The 15,265-nt window shown below is 44.5% G+C and overlaps 1 protein-coding gene across 2 annotated transcripts; it reads left to right on the forward strand.

The window, feature by feature from the left end:
- Window positions 1-75: 75 nt before the first annotated feature.
- ERH (ERH mRNA splicing and mitosis factor) lies at window positions 76-13,697 on the forward strand. 2 transcript variants are annotated; one of them, XM_053255886.1, is made up of 4 exons: window positions 76-210; window positions 4,233-4,320; window positions 7,952-8,072; window positions 13,233-13,697. In XM_053255886.1, the coding sequence occupies exons 1-4, from the start codon at window positions 208-210 to the stop codon at window positions 13,333-13,335; spliced, it is 315 nt and encodes a 104-aa protein (XP_053111861.1). In that variant the 5' UTR covers window positions 76-207; the 3' UTR covers window positions 13,336-13,697. The 2 variants fall into 2 exon arrangements, with proteins under 2 accessions (XP_053111861.1, XP_053111853.1); XM_053255878.1 differs by lacking the exon at window positions 76-210 and adding an exon at window positions 674-814.
- Window positions 13,698-15,265: the final 1,568 nt, after the last annotated feature.

Raw genomic sequence — 15,265 nt, forward strand, 5'->3', positions numbered from 1 at the left:
ATCTCGCGAGACCGGCATTGCGACCGCTCTACCTTGTAGGAAAGGTCAGGAACAACAGTGGCATCTCTATGGTACATCTAAGTTGGTGGTGGATTTGGAAGCCGTGAGTTAACCGAAGTGCAGGGTTTCCGGTGTTCGCGGTGCATTGTGGTAAAAGAGTCGTTGAGAGTTTGTGCTTCGCGCCTGGGCTGAGCAGGGAGAGTCGCCATGGTGAGTCCGAGGGCAGCGCTCGTGCGTTTGGTTAAGGTCGAGGCGCGAAAAGGTAGCCGCGTTTGCTTGGGGGACGTAAAGGAGGGCGAAGCGCCTCACGTAGCGTCCTCGTCCTCCTTTCCGCTTCTCCCATGCGCTGGGCCTAAGCGAGCAACGGCGCCGTGGGAGAGCCCGCTAATTCGATAGAGGATCTTCTTCTCTTTCTCCCGCCTGCTTGGAGAACTCGCAGAGCATCGCACGAAGACGGGCAAGAGGGCTTTCCCCGTCTCTCCTCACACATCATGGCTCCCCGAAGGATCCTTGGGGTTATTATGCCGCGAATGAGCAGCCCAAGGGAGAGTGTGCCGCCGCTTTCCAGCATGCGGAGGCGCCATCGCAGAGTTCCGTGGTTTTCCCAGCACCCATTGAGCATAAAGTGGCTGGCTGCCAGATTAGCTAGTATTTAAAAACAGCAACTGAGTGTGGGCAAATTTTGAAAGAATGATTTCTGAATGAGTTGCTTAACTAGTATATCGAAATGAGACCAATGAAGATCCTTTTGCCCAGGAGGAAGACCGCTGGTCGCAATGCCCTGGACAATCTTTATACAAGTTGCTACTTTCAGGTATCAGCTTGGCCAGAAAAGAGCCTAGTTTTTACTAAGGTAGTAAATCTGTGCCTGAGCTGCACCACTTTAGATTATAGGTGAGAGCTCAGTGCACCTCCATACTTGGTGGGTGGTGGGGAGACTCCTTGATTTTTTTTTTAACCTAGCATTTTGGGGTGAAGGCTAAATTAGAGCATTGATCTGATATTTACTTTCCTGTGTAGGGTTTTTTCCTTACAGTGCCATTATGGCAAGGAGCCAGCGTGGTGTAGTGGTTAGAGTGCTGGACTAGGACCAGGGAGACCGGAGTTCAAATCCCCATTCAGCCATGAAACTAGCTGGGTGACTCTGGGCCAGTCACTTCTCTCTCAGCCTAACCTGCTTCACAAGGTTGTTGTGAAAGAGAAACTCAAGTATGTAGTACATCGCTCTGGTCTCCTTGGAGGAAGAGTGGGATATAAATGTAAAAATAATAATAAATAATATAAGAACTGTGTGCTATCTGTAAGTAGCTATAATGTATGTTTACTAGACTAGGCCAAAATTGTGTAAAGCCCTGTTTACTACACTTGGTTTTGAGCACGGGGCTGGTGGCAGGAGGTACTTTTAACAATCATCATTACCTGGTTATCACTCCTACCTGCCAGTCCCTGCAAGCAGTGGTGCCCCACCCAGCATCTCACACTAGCTGCCCTGTCTATGGCACTCTCCTGCTCTCTGTGCATGCTTGACAGCCTAGTGCACATAGGCCTGAAGAGTGCCATAGACGGGACAGCCTCGGCACAAAATCCCAGGTGGGATGCTGCTGCTCACAGGGGCTGACAGGTGTGTGTGGTAAAGATTGTTAATGGTATCTCCTGCCGCCCCTTGCTGCCCACCCTGGCGCTGCTCTGAACACTCGAAATGTTCCAACTTGGAATGGGGTGGTTCTATTCCAAGCTTGATACAGGACCTTCATTTGAAGGGCATTCTGTTTCAAGCTCGGAATACTTGAAACAGCCTGTTTTGAGTCGGAACCCTTCTGACATCACTAGCCAGCATTTCCAAGTGCAACTGAAGCTGCCGTTGCCACTCAAAGCTATAGCAGAAATGTTTTTGAAGAACTTAATAAGCCATGCTAATGCCACCAGCAATAAAGGTAAGAAGCTACCAAAGCAGATGACCAAAATTATTTTGCAAGTTATCCCATTTTGGGGGCTTAGTTACAAGGCTATGTTAGACCTGTGTAAGTAGTACAGAAATCAGGGGGAGATATTTTATTTATTTATTTTATTTTATTGTTAAATTTATATAACGCCTTTCATTAAAGCAATCCCAAGGCGGTTTACAGCAAAAAAAAATTAACACAAGATGGTAAAAAAGACACAATTAAAATATTAAGTGTGTGTGTGGGGGGGGAATATTAAACAAATCTGATTTTAAAATTTAAAACAAAAAGCATAAAGCAATAAAGATTATAAGGAGCAGCAGCAGAGAATCAAATAAATGCCTGGGCAAAAAGCCAAGATTTTACGTTTTTTCTAAAAGCTGTGATGGAAACTGAGGAGCGAATAGCCACCGGGAAGGCATTCCAGAGTCTGGGGGCAACAACAGAGAAGGCCCTGTCCCACGTGCACGACAACTGAGCCTCCCTTATTGTCGGCACCCGGAGCACAGCCTCCTCAGATGACCTTGTCAAGTGGGCAGCAACCCTTGCGGGCAGGCAGTCCCTCAGGTATCCCAGGCCCAAACCATTTAGGGCTTTAAAAGTCAAAACCAGCACCTTGAATTGGACCCGGAAGCAAACTGGTAGCCAGCGCAGCTCTTTCAAAATGGGTGTGATGTGCTTCCACCGGGCAGCTCTGGATAAAACCCTAGTTGCCGCATTTTGCACTAGCTGCAGTTTCTGGATTTTCTTCAAGGGCAGCCCCACATAGAGCGTGTTACAGTAATCCAGCCTTGACGTGACTAAGGCATGGGTAACTGTGGCCAGATCTGTCTTCTCAAGAAAGGGATGCAGCTGGCGCACTAGCCGAAGCGGTGCAAAGGCACCCCTGGCCACCACCTCCACCTGAGCTTCCAAAAGCAGAGCTGGGGCCAGTAATACCCCCAAGCTGCGTACTTGTTCCTTCAAGGGGAGTGCAACCCCATCCAGAACCGGTAAAATCTCCTTATCCCGATTGGCTCTCCTACTGACCAACATTACCTCTGTCTTGTCTGGATTCAATTTCAGTTTATTAGCCCACATCCAACCCATCACGGCCTCCAGACCCCGATTCAGGACATCCACCGCCTCCCCAGGATCAGGTGACAAGGAGAGATAGAGCTGAGTGTCATCCGCATATTGCTGACAACTCAGTCCAAGTCCCCGGATGACCTTTCATGTAGATGTTAAACAGCATGGGGGATATCTGTTTATGTGGGCCAGAAAATATTTTATAGATTTGTTATCTCTCACTGTTATTGATCTGTGTGTTCTTCCCCTGTATATGGAGTATTACTTTTACTCCTTTTTTCTGTTGCTTTTCTTAATGAGAATCTTGCATATCACTGCAATTAAGTTAACTTCTTATAGAAAGAGTGTATTGTGCTCCGTATTAATGTACAAAATGCTCTCCCAGTAAGCATCTGCTCCTCAATCTTCATTACAATTTTTAGAAGGCAAGTAAAAAAAACTCTTGGCTTTTTACACAAGCTTTTAGAAAAGTGTGCTGTTTTCTTGCTGCTGCTCTGTATTCTGTGTTTGATTTGTTTTTATGGTATACATGTTTAAATTTTAAATGGATTTATAAATATAATAGTATAGTTTTAATGGTTTAATTGATTTTATTAACCATATTCTAAACCGCTTTGAGATTGTCTTAATGAAAGGTGGTATACACATTTATAAATAAATATGGATCCATTTGCTAAGTTCACCTTGGCTTTTTGCTGGTGAAGGGTGTTTGCTTCTTCCATTCAAAGTCACATTTCACTTCGCTAGTAACACATAGGAGTACCTTAAAATTCATAGATATTAAAAGTTGGGTGAAATACAGTTTCCAGATTTGTATTATTAGTGAATGTAAACTTGGGGCCATGTTGCACAGCATAAAATTTGGGGGATCTTAAGGTTACAGTCCTTAACAGACACCTAGAAAGTCACTTGCCAGTTTGCTGGGAATGAGTGCCCCCAGTTCTCTGACAAGCAGGATGCTCAGAAGCACACAGATTCTCTTCTCAGAGGTTGTTTGTACTGCCACTTTTGAGAAAGTACGAAACAACAGGAGTCTCTTATGAGAGGTGGGAGAGGCTCCTGCTGTTCATGTTGGTCTGGATACAACACACTGTGTAAGAGCAATAGATTTAGACTGTGGCAAATTTGATTGTCGTGTTTGCATTGTGTGGAAACAACTTGGTATGCTTTGCTTAGGAGTTTCTAAATGCCCAAGTCAATGTTTTCTTTGTTTTTGTACAGTCTCATACAATTTTGCTTGTTCAGCCTACCAAGCGGCCAGAGGGCAGGACTTATGCTGATTATGAATCTGTGAATGAGTGCATGGAAGGTAAGTACAGGTGCTGTAGGTGGAAATGTTTCAGATTATTGAATTTTTCCAGATAGTATTTTTCTACTAGTAGTTGAGGCTCATCATTGACCAGGCAAAAACATTTTGCATAGATTACACTGCTAGGGAAGTTCAAGAAAGGAAATCCAGGAGACCCTCTTAATACTGTGGGCGTAATGTTTGCAGAAACTGTGAGATTGGAGTACTTGACGTAACTCAAAAAATGTTTATCAAAGGAACCGAACTCCAGTCTACTCACAGCAATAGAGAATAGAGCAGCCTAAGTGAGGAGAGTGACTGTTTAAACTTTAAACATCCCCACACATCAGCTGAGAAGTGCGAGAGGTGCAGAGTTTAAATAGCCACTTTGATATGTGCGGAGGCTTAAAGAAGAAGTGCAAGAGGTGAGAGTGGATGGAGCAGCCTGGGCCTTTGACTGCTTCTGTAAATTCTCCCACATGCCAGCTGAGAAGCAGGAAGAGTGGCTATTTAAACCAGGGTTTCTTAACCTTGGGCCCTCAGATGTTTTTGGACTATAACTCCCATCATCCTCATCCACAAAGGCCATATCTGGGGATGATGAGAGTTGTAGTCCAACAACAACTGGGGGCCCAAGGTTAAGAAACCCTGGTTTAAACCGTATAGCAACTTAGGGGAGGGTAGAAAACTGCAAATAACCCCCCCCCCCAATAATAACTAAATTGGTATACAGGGAGGTAGCAACAAGTGGGCAAAACTGCTGTTGTGGGCTACCTGTATATGTTGTTGGATTTTTTAAATGTGCTTGCAAAAGGAAAGTAAAATAACAGTTTGAAATGTGTAGGATTTCAACTTCAAATATTATTCATTTTATTGAATAATTGCCATATGGTAAATTTGAATCTGAGAGCTTTTTTCCTTGGGCATTATGTCATCTTGGAATTATAGATCTGATTATTGTGTGCTAAATATCTGTTGAACAATAACAGTTCATGCTGCCATATCTCAGCGCAATTGTGAGAAGGCCCCCACCTCTCTCCCACACCCTCTGCTGATGCAGAAGGACTTGGGAAGAAAGGAGACAGCAAATAATGCCTGATTGGTAAGCCAAGCTACCATTTATGAACACGTGGAGTAAGTCCCGCTGAATTTAGTAGAATTGAGTAGACATGCTTAAGGTTATGTTCCAAGTGCATACTCTGGCTCAGCTGATCTTGGCAGAGTGGCCAATGTATTTGTATGATCTGTGTGTTTTCAACATTGTGTATGCAAGTCATTGGGAAGTATGACTTTATTTCACACAAACAAACCAGCAAACAAGTAACCACACACGTTCTTCAAAATATGTCAGATTATGCAGTGATCACGTACACAGTGATGACAGTGGAAGAAGAGCATTGGTGCAAGCAGCTGTTGGTGCTGCTGCAGCCCCCTGAGCCTCCTGAAAAGGCATTGTCAAGGACCAAGGGACCTTTGACACAACATGGGCCAAGTGGCAGGTGGCTGCAGGGGAGGGCCTGGAAAATGCATGGAGCTCGCTTAAATGGAGGTGGCTTCCACTCAGTTTCTGGACTCTTTTCCCCCACAGGCCACCTGTCATGCAGGCCACGAGAATGCATTTTCAGCAGGCAGTGCTGAGAGTCGCTTGTGCTGGCTTCACTGTGTATGTGAGCCATTTAGGATATGTATGTGCTACTTTTCCGCAAAGACTGGTTCTGAAAACAGTTTGCACAGCAAAAGGAGAGTGGGCCATTTTAGTCATTCTTGGGGCAAGAACTCAACCAACTAAAAGTCAGGCTGTTTCACGCATGCCCTGTTACATGAAGGTGCTGCTGACTGCTACTGACTAGGGATGTGCAAAAAATTTCGGGCACAGAACGATCTGTGCCCGAAACGAGCAATTTCGGGTGATTCAGGGCCGAACCGAATCACCCCCGATGTCCCCCGATATTTTTCGGGCCCGAGCCGAATCACCCGAATTACGGGCACGAAAAATTCGGGTGATTCGGTTCATGGTTGATTTGGGGGGATTTTTTGAAGTTTTAGTGACTTTGGGGCAGTTCGGGGGCATAGCATGGGATCTGGGCAGAAAGAGTGGGGTGGGGTGGTAGTGCCTAATGGGTGCAGGCTGCCACCCCAATTTCAGGGGGATTGGGCAAAGGGCTGATTTTTGGGGAATTTCTGAAGTTTTCATGTCTTTGGGGCAGATTGGGGCAGAAAGTGGGGACTGGGGCAGAATAGTGGGGTGGGGTGGTAGTGCCTAATGGTTGGAGGCTACCACCCCAATTTCAGGGGGATTGGGCAGAGGCCTGATTTTTTGGGAATATTTGAAGTTTTGGTGTCTTTGGGGCAGATTGGGGGCAGAAAGTGGATCTGCCCCAAAGGAGTGGGCTGGGCTGGTAGCTAGTGCCTAATGGGTGGAGGCTACCACCTGTCCCCAATTTCAGAGTGATTGGGCAGAGGGGTGAATTTTGGTGAATTCTGAGGTTTGTTTTCATAAGGTGAAGTGTTCTAAATTGATTACTTCCTCATATTCATAGTAATTGAGAGTGTGAAAAAGTGAAAGTGGGGTCATGAGAGTTGTCTAATTGGAAAAAATCTCATTTGCTATGATAGAATGAGAATTCACACCCAAAAAATCAGGCCTCTGCCCAATCCCCCTAAAATTGGGGTGGTAGCCTCCACCCATTAGGCACTGTCTACCAGCCCACCCCACTCTTTTGGGGCAGATCCACTTTCTGCCCCCATTCTGCCCCAAAGTCACTAAAACTTCAAAAATTCCTCAAAAATCAGCCCTTTGCCCAACCCCCCTTAAATTGGGGTGGTAGCCTGCACCCATTAGGCACTACCACGCCACCCCACTCTTTTTGCCCAGATCCCATGCTATGCCCCCGAACTGCCCCAAAGTCACTAAAATTTCAAAAATTCCCCAAAAATCAGCCCTTTGCCCAATTCCCCTGAAATTGGGGTGGTAGACTCCACCCATTGGACACTACCACCCCACCCCAAAATTTTGCCCCTGGGCCCCTTTTTTACCCCCCGAATTGATTCGGATTTGGATTAAATCCGAACCGAATCGGGTGATTCGGGTGGCCCATATTCGGGCACAAAACAGAACAGGGGTGATTCGGTTCGGGTCCCAAACCGAATCACCGAATTGCACACCCCTACTACTGACAATCTCAATGGAAAGGATTTTCTATCATTGTGACATAGAGCATGGGTCAGATGTTTTCTACCCACCCATCAACCCCCGCTTGAAGGATCTGTGAGAGCTTATGGGTTGTATCTTGCCTTAAGCACCAGGGAAATCGGTGAAGTCAAGTTAGTTGTGATTAACACAAGTTCCATTATAATTAATGAGACTTAGTCAGTATTCACTTTCTTTGAATACAAAGCTATGAAAAGATGTTTTTTACACTTCAGTTTTTGCTTTACATTTTGGACAGAATTATGAGGATAGGATGTTCTAATGCTGCAAGTTTAACTACACACAAAAAGCGGAATCTGCCCTCTTGAAAGATAATCCTATAGCATCAGCTAACGTCCAGGCTCACTTTCCTCTCCATGCAATTCTTGACATTTAAACCAGCTTGCAAAATTGCCCAATAATTTCTAGTGTAAATGCTAAACATCGTACTTTTCTTCTTAGGAGTCTGTAAAATGTATGAAGAACACCTGAAGAGAATGAATCCTAACAGCCCTTCAATAACATATGATATTAGCCAGTTATTTGATTTCATTGATGATTTGGCTGACCTTAGCTGCCTTGTGTAAGTACTTTCTAGCTTATTTTCTGGTCCCAGTTGAGCAAATGCCTAGGTATGTATGCAGAGGTGTGGCACAAGTATGATGGGACATGGAAGAGGAGAGCTGGTCTTGTGGTAGCAAGCATGACTTGCTTAGTCTTGGTCTTGTGGCATGAACCCTTAGCTAAGCAGGGTCCACCCTAGTTGCAGATGAATGGGAAAATAGAAGTGTGAGTACTGTAAGATTCCTCTTAGGGGAGATGGAGCCACTCTGGGAAGAGCAGAATGTTTCAAGTTCCCTCCCTGGCTTCTCCAGGATAGGGCTGAGAGAATCCTGCCTGCAACCTTGGAGAAGCCCACTGCCAGTCTGTGAAGACAGTACAGAGCTAGATAGACCAATGGGTCTGACTCAGTATATGGCAGCTTCCTATGTTCCTATGTCACATTTCTTTCTCATCATCAGCTCTGCCTGTTCTGCTGGCAGTTATCAGTGACCTGTATTTTGTTTAAAAGTAAGGTGTGCCATTGAGTTGGTGTTGATTCCTGGCAACCACAGAGCCCTGTGGTTGTCTTTGGTAGAATACAGGAGTGGTTTACCATTGCGTCCTCCTACGCACTATGAGATGATGCCTTTCAGCACCTTCCTACATCACCGCTGCCCAATATAGGTGTTTCCCATAGTCCCATACCAGCGGGGATTCAAACCAGCAACCTCTGGCTTGTTAGTCATTTCTCTACTGTGCCATTAGGTGGCTAGGTGCTTTGTTTAAATACATATATTTATATCAAGCATTACTTGGAATGTAAGGTAATTTGAAATGGACAAAATTTTATCCAATACAACTTCCATTGCATATAGAATAAATCTTGGAATTCTTGTAAATTGCACTAGATGATGATGATTTTACATTTATATCCCACTCTTCCTCCAAGGAGCCCAGAGCGGTGTACTACATACTTGAGTTTCTCCTCACAACAACCCTATGAAGTAGGTTAGGCTGAGAGAGAAGTGACTGGCCCAGAGTCACCCAGCAAGTATCATGGCTGAATGGGGATTTGAACTCGGGTCTCCCCGGTCCTAGTCCAGCACTCTAACCACTACACCACGCCAGTGCTTATGTGATCAAAACGTGGACCCTAAAACTGAGTGTTTAGTCCAGTCCAAAGCTCTGTGGGATGCCATTGCACATATGGAGTTCTTTAAATGTAAAGAGGTGCAAGTCTGGAACAATTCCATGTCAGTATTAATGAACTGTGAATTGTGTCAGTATTAATGAACTGTACACTTAATTATCAGCAACATGCTAGGAGCCCAAGGCTTATATGCAATTATATTTGCAACAGCCCAAATTTCTCAAAACCATATGAATGGCTCAAATGACTTATAGAGGTAATTTAAAAACTACTAAACAGTTGCAGTCCCAATGAAATAACTGGGATATGGCAGAGTTTCTTGCAGCAATTGTTTCTGTGCCAGTACACTTCTTACATTTTCTGCTGACCAGAGATCTGTATTTAGCTAGCTTATTTGAATAAAAATTTAGTGAAAAACTGCAAGGCATTCTTAATTGAAATGCCATTTTGGCTGTTACTCAACTTGCTGAGAATATTGATGACTGCTTTTGCTGCTTGCTTAGTTTGGCATTTATCAGGCAAAAGGTGGTTGAATGGCCGTGGCTACAGTGACTCTTAAAGAAAACTGTATTTAGTTGGAAGGAATTGTCAGTGTATACACTGTAGTTGTCTCTGCTATGAGTTAACCGATTTGAAATGGACCCCCTCTACCTTTATACTGTAATTGCTTTTTACATGGAGGGAGGTGTGTACACACACACACACACACACACACACACACACACACAGAGTCTGTTGTATATTAATGTCTGAGTAAGAACTAATAGCTTCCAGTGCTAACTATAACCACTTCTGTTTTTATAGACTTTGTGGATGTGGGAAACAGTACCGTTAAAAATGTTATGAGAAACTAAATAAACTAATAAACCTCTTAATGGGTGAATGTGTAGTTCTGGGAATTTTTAAAGCATAGCACTTGTGATTAGACAAAACCTCCAGTAGTGAGCTTCATTTATCAGAATGGTTTGTTATCCTGACTCTTTTTCTTCATTGTTATGACTCCTATATGAGTGTTGGATCAGAAAGCTTAGCTTGCAATCCTGTGCACATTTTCTGGGAGCAAGTCTCAGAACAAAATGGAACTTGCCTCTGAGTAAACATGTATAGGGTTGCACTGTTGTGTTAATAGTGCACTGCATCCAAATTAACACTGCCCTCGGGTAAGAACATTTTGCTTGTGCCATGGAGGAGGGGTGAATTTTTCCAGTCCCCCCTTCCTTGTGTGTGCCCCCCCCTCAAATATCCCTGAGAATCCCACAGCCCTCATGGTCATTTTGTCAGGGGCAGCATGGAAATATCAGGGGCAGCAGAGGAAATGGATTTGTTACAAACTCCCAGTTGCATGAGTGAAATGTTCTTACGTGAGGACAGTGCCCAGTGGATATTTTTGTTTGTATTAGATTTTAGCAGGCCACCAGAGGGCATACTTGGAGCATATTTCTGTATTATGGCTGTAAAAAATCTACATGATTTGTCACTGCCTCTTCCATGGCGTCCTCTCAAGGATTACTTAATTGTGCAGACATATGTTGATGGACATGGCTGGGTTCAAACTAGCTAGGGATTTAGAGACTTCTTATTAGCTTGCTGCTTTAATATCATTCATTATAGCTTGAAATATAGAGGCACTATAGGCCTGAGTTTAATTTTTGGCTGAAACTTTACCACTGTTGAGTTAAGAGGTGACCACTGCAGGCACACTATACAAGGCTCAGGAAATGCACTCATCTACTCATCCGTGATGAGTGTAAAATGAAAGCTAAAAGCTGGTGAGTGAAAAATGTTACTATGGAATGATCCATAGTCGGATCATTCAAGCCCAGTCTCTACTGCATCCCCGTGTCTCCCCCGCCGCCTCACAGCCCCTACCTGCACCATCCCAGGCCATCACCCTCCCTGCAAACTGCTTTTAAAGCCGAGGAGGAGCAACTGAGGAAAGGCATAGGCGGAAGTCATATCTGCACCTTTTCTTGAGTTGCTACATCATCACAGCTGCCCTACAGAGCTTCCCAAGAGCCAGTGGAGAAGGTCAGCCCAGCCATGCTATGGGGGTGGGGCACAAGGCACGAGCCCCAATCCCCTGTCTCATAGCCCCAGAGGTTTTCAGTCACCCTCGTTTCTGCTGGTGCTAGGTGAGTACTCCCAGCTCATGAGGCTCTCTTCAGTGCTGCCAAGCACTGGGACCTGCCTCCTCCCTCTCTCTTCAGTAGGATGAAGTAATTTCTACTCCTCCTTTGCTTTCTCCACCTGCTGCATCAGCCTCCTCCAGTCACTTGATGAGTGCAAACGGCAGGTGGAAGCTCCAAGAAGGAGGTGGAGGGAGGGGGCTTGGAAGTGCCTTGCGGGGGGGGGGACGGGACTCCAGAGTGGGAGAGGGCAGATCCCCATCAGTAATTGCAGCAAACCTATAGAGGTGAACCCTGAAAAATGACAAGAGCAGGAGAAAAAGAAATTGGGTTTTGATATTTCCAACTTTCTGGGATGTGCGGGAAACAAAGGGCTTGTGAGGTGCAGAAGGAGTTGGGAAGTGTCAAGGCGGCACGCAGCTCCTGGAAGGGAGGGGGTGGACCAACTGGGGGTTGCTTCTTTTTCTTCTGGCAACCCTATGAGGAACTTCACTCTTGCTGACCTGGGAGTGGGGGATCAGAGCCCCGAGGAGTGGCAGTTGTAGAACTCAGGCAAGATGAACATAGTGTGGGGGCTTTGTTCAGCTGCTGCAGGCTGGAGAGTCCCTGCTCTCACGCTAGGTGCTGCGTGCAGGTAGATGCTGAGTGAGAGGGAGAAGGGAAGGCAACTGCCAAGCTGAGGAGAAGGTGACTGATGGAAAATGCTCCGCTAGTGGTGCAATGGGAGTGAAGCAGCATCGGTGGTATTACAGTCTGGTGTATGCCCAAGAGGTACACCCTGCCTCTGGGGTCGGGGTGGAGAATCTGCATCTGTGATATTAGGGTCGGTCACATGCTTCAGAGGACAAGGAGGGATTCTGTCAAACTAGCAAAGAGCCCTGTTCAGACGCTAAGGTTGTGCTTCTACAGAGTGACAGGCTGGTGTAGTTTCCTTTCCAGTGACAAGCATGTACCCACATAGTTGGAGAACCATCTGACCAGGGAATTTTTTTCCTAGCTGGTGAACTGAGCCAACATTTCTTGTCCCCTGAAAATATATTAGCATTCTAAAAGCAAGTGAGGCCTGTTCTTGTTTTGTCATGCTTTGAGGAGCTGGCCCTTGCATACATGCACATTCTTTATTTCCTGCTGTTTGTTGTCATGGGTGCTTTATATTTCATTATGCAATTTGTTGTTTTCCTGAGATTGATTGTATATCACTTTGAATGTTAGCAGAAAAGTGGTGTGTAAAATACCTTTGAAATAATTGATAAAATGTTGCAAGTTGTGACAGCAACCCCTTTTCTTTCCTAGAGGCATATCTAAAAACTAATAACTTACAGAGAATTTCAATTTGAAATTTTTAGAAGGTAAAGGAAGGTTTCTTACCATTAATTCCTGTTCTCTCTCTCTCCCCCAGAGAGCATTCCAAAACATCATTATTATTTTATTATTCATTATTAAGGATACTAAAAAATGCTTTTTAAAAATAAGATGCTCTCCACATATACAAAAAACCAACCACCCCAAAAGCTATATCCTCAATGGTGACCAGGTGAGTGGTGAGGGACAAGACTGGGACACAGCTTTATTTCAGTAAACCCCTGGTGTATTCTAGAATGGACATCACAGTTCTATGGGAAACCTTGACCTGTTGGCCTTGCCTTAGCTTCATATATTGCATTATCCTCAAAGATCCTGACTTGGCAAACAAGTTGGTTTGGTAGCATTAGTTTACTTTGAGGCAAAAGAAAAGCCCCAGCTGGATTGTAGCTAATACTTACTGCTTGCAGTCTGATGCCTGGCTCACAAAACGCCAGCATCCTACTGGTGCTGTTCTTCTGTACCAAGAATTTGAAGCTTATTGATTTGGTAGAAAGTCTTTGTAGAAATGCATAGTGAAAGGACTAAACAATATTAGCTGACCTGTTCTTTCTCCCCTCAGTTATCGTGCTGATACTCAGACATACCAGCCCTACAATAAAGACTGGATAAAGGAGAAGATCTATGTCCTCCTCCGCAGACAAGCTCAGCAAGCAAGCAAATAATGAGACGTCATGATTGACGGGGGCTTTGAGGGAGGGTTTGGACAACAGGTGTGTACAGCGTGCTGTAGTGGAAGTTTTGTATTGTAGTCCTGTTCATTCTTGTTAGTCTGTATCTGGCACGGAATCTTTTTAGAATTATGAGGGACTTCCTCAGTTTTACTTTGCAGAAGAAATGCCTTCTGCAGGTATTTAGTTTCCTTTTCTCTCTGCTTAGATAAAAGTTCTATTTTTGTTCAAAACCCCCAGAATTGTTTGCATCTGCTTCATCACACTTGCTGTATGTACCCCTCTCTGTGGGTTTTTGATATTATTATTTGGAGCAGTCTGTCTTTGTGGAGAATGAAATAAATGCTCTTTAGTTACATGTGTTGAATGGTGTTTTGTATACTTAAGCACAGTCCGCTTGTTGCAAGACCAACTTGAAGTATGTATATTGGCTGGCTCATGAAAATTTTTGAGTTTCATCATAACATAATAAATACAACGCAAGAGACTTCCTGTTCCTAACTTGGGTTTCTATCAGATCCCGTATTTGTTTCTCAAAAAATGGTTTCAAGACAGAAATAGTGCTTTAACTGCAGCACCTTATCTGTTCAATGACATTTTAAAAATTCAAACTAGTGTTTCCTCACAGCACTGGACGCAGTATAATCCAGCTATTAGTACTATGCAGTGTGATCCCAATTATAGATTCAAACTATTAAGGAAAGGAATTGGAATATTACACATTTGGGTCCAGCTGTGGAACAGTCAAGTTCATTGAATATTAAACAAATAATTGTAGTTGTCGTTTATAGCAGCTTTGTGGAGGCTAAGCCAGATTGAGACAGCCTTAGCTTTGGTCTTAAACTGGCAGGTATTTCTACCATGAAATATGCATCAACAAGTTAATGTAAACAGTTGTCATATTGCACTACTATGGCACATACTTGATAAACACAGTGTGCCCCAGATGCCCTAAGGGTGTCTGCATATGCTCTGTAGCATGCTCACTACATGCCCTGGGAATCTGGCACACACAGCCCTGTTGGGCCGCTCCTAAGATTCTATCTCGTGTTGGCTATTATTTAATTTATATACTGCCTGACTACAAAGGCAGTGGTTCACAAAAAGGAATACAATAAAAACAAAAACATTTTTGGAGTCATGGATCGGTACATTATTCGTGCACAACTTCCCGGACCAGCGGTTAGTAAGGGGTTCACCCCCCACCCCCAGGCATCCCCAAAAAGCAATTTTGAGCAGCTCTCTGAAACATTATGCTTTGCATAATGTGTGTCTTAAGTATAACCCCTGGCATCCAGCAGCAAGGGCTGCCTGGAAATGAACTCCGAAGAGCTCCTGCCAGCCCCCACTGGCCCAAAATTGTTGGGTTTTTGGGGGGGGGGGTGATTTTTATTAGTGATGCCTCACGGACCGGTACCCAACACCTTGCAGACCGGCACCGCTCCACGGACCGGTGGTTGAGAAACACTGCGCTAGAGTACCGTCCAAGGGGCTCCCAGACTGACATGGCAAAGCAAAAGGACTTCCCTTGGGCCCAGTGGTCATCTGACCAAGAACTCTTCCTTTTATACAGCATTTTCCTTCTCTGATCAAGTTATGGTTTCAGTCCATTTCACGTGCTGTCTTGGGAGAGATCTATCTTCCGAAACCTCAGCCTTATCAATCTTCTAGGTCCTGACTTCCCTTAGAAAACTTTGATCCACAAGTTCTTATCAAAGCAGGGAATGTTCTCTGCTATGGATCACATTGTCATGTTTCTCTATCTCATCCTTGAAGTGTAAATCCATATCATTAGCTTAATTGCTTTCTGACATGTCTCTCTTTAGGAAATTTAGGGAGAGGGAGAAAGGAAAGAGGATATTTGGGAGTGACGTTATCTAAATGTAAAGTGTGCTGTTGAGTCAATTTCGACTCCTAGTGCCCA

The sequence above is a fragment of the Hemicordylus capensis genome, chromosome 1, assembly GCF_027244095.1.
Source record: "Hemicordylus capensis ecotype Gifberg chromosome 1, rHemCap1.1.pri, whole genome shotgun sequence".
Taxonomy (NCBI): domain Eukaryota; kingdom Metazoa; phylum Chordata; class Lepidosauria; order Squamata; family Cordylidae; genus Hemicordylus; species Hemicordylus capensis.

Excerpts from the sequence above, each read along its gene's own strand:
- ERH (XM_053255878.1), top strand. The coding sequence starts at position 728 with ATGAGACCAATGAAGATCCTTTTGCCCAGGAGGAAGACCGCTGGTCGC. Across the intron at positions 815-4,232 it reads ATACAAGTTGCTACTTTCAG|TCTCATACAATTTTGCTTGT; the intron begins GTATCAGCTTGG and ends GTTTTTGTACAG. Across the intron at positions 8,073-13,232 it reads GCTGACCTTAGCTGCCTTGT|TTATCGTGCTGATACTCAGA; the intron begins GTAAGTACTTTC and ends TTCTCCCCTCAG.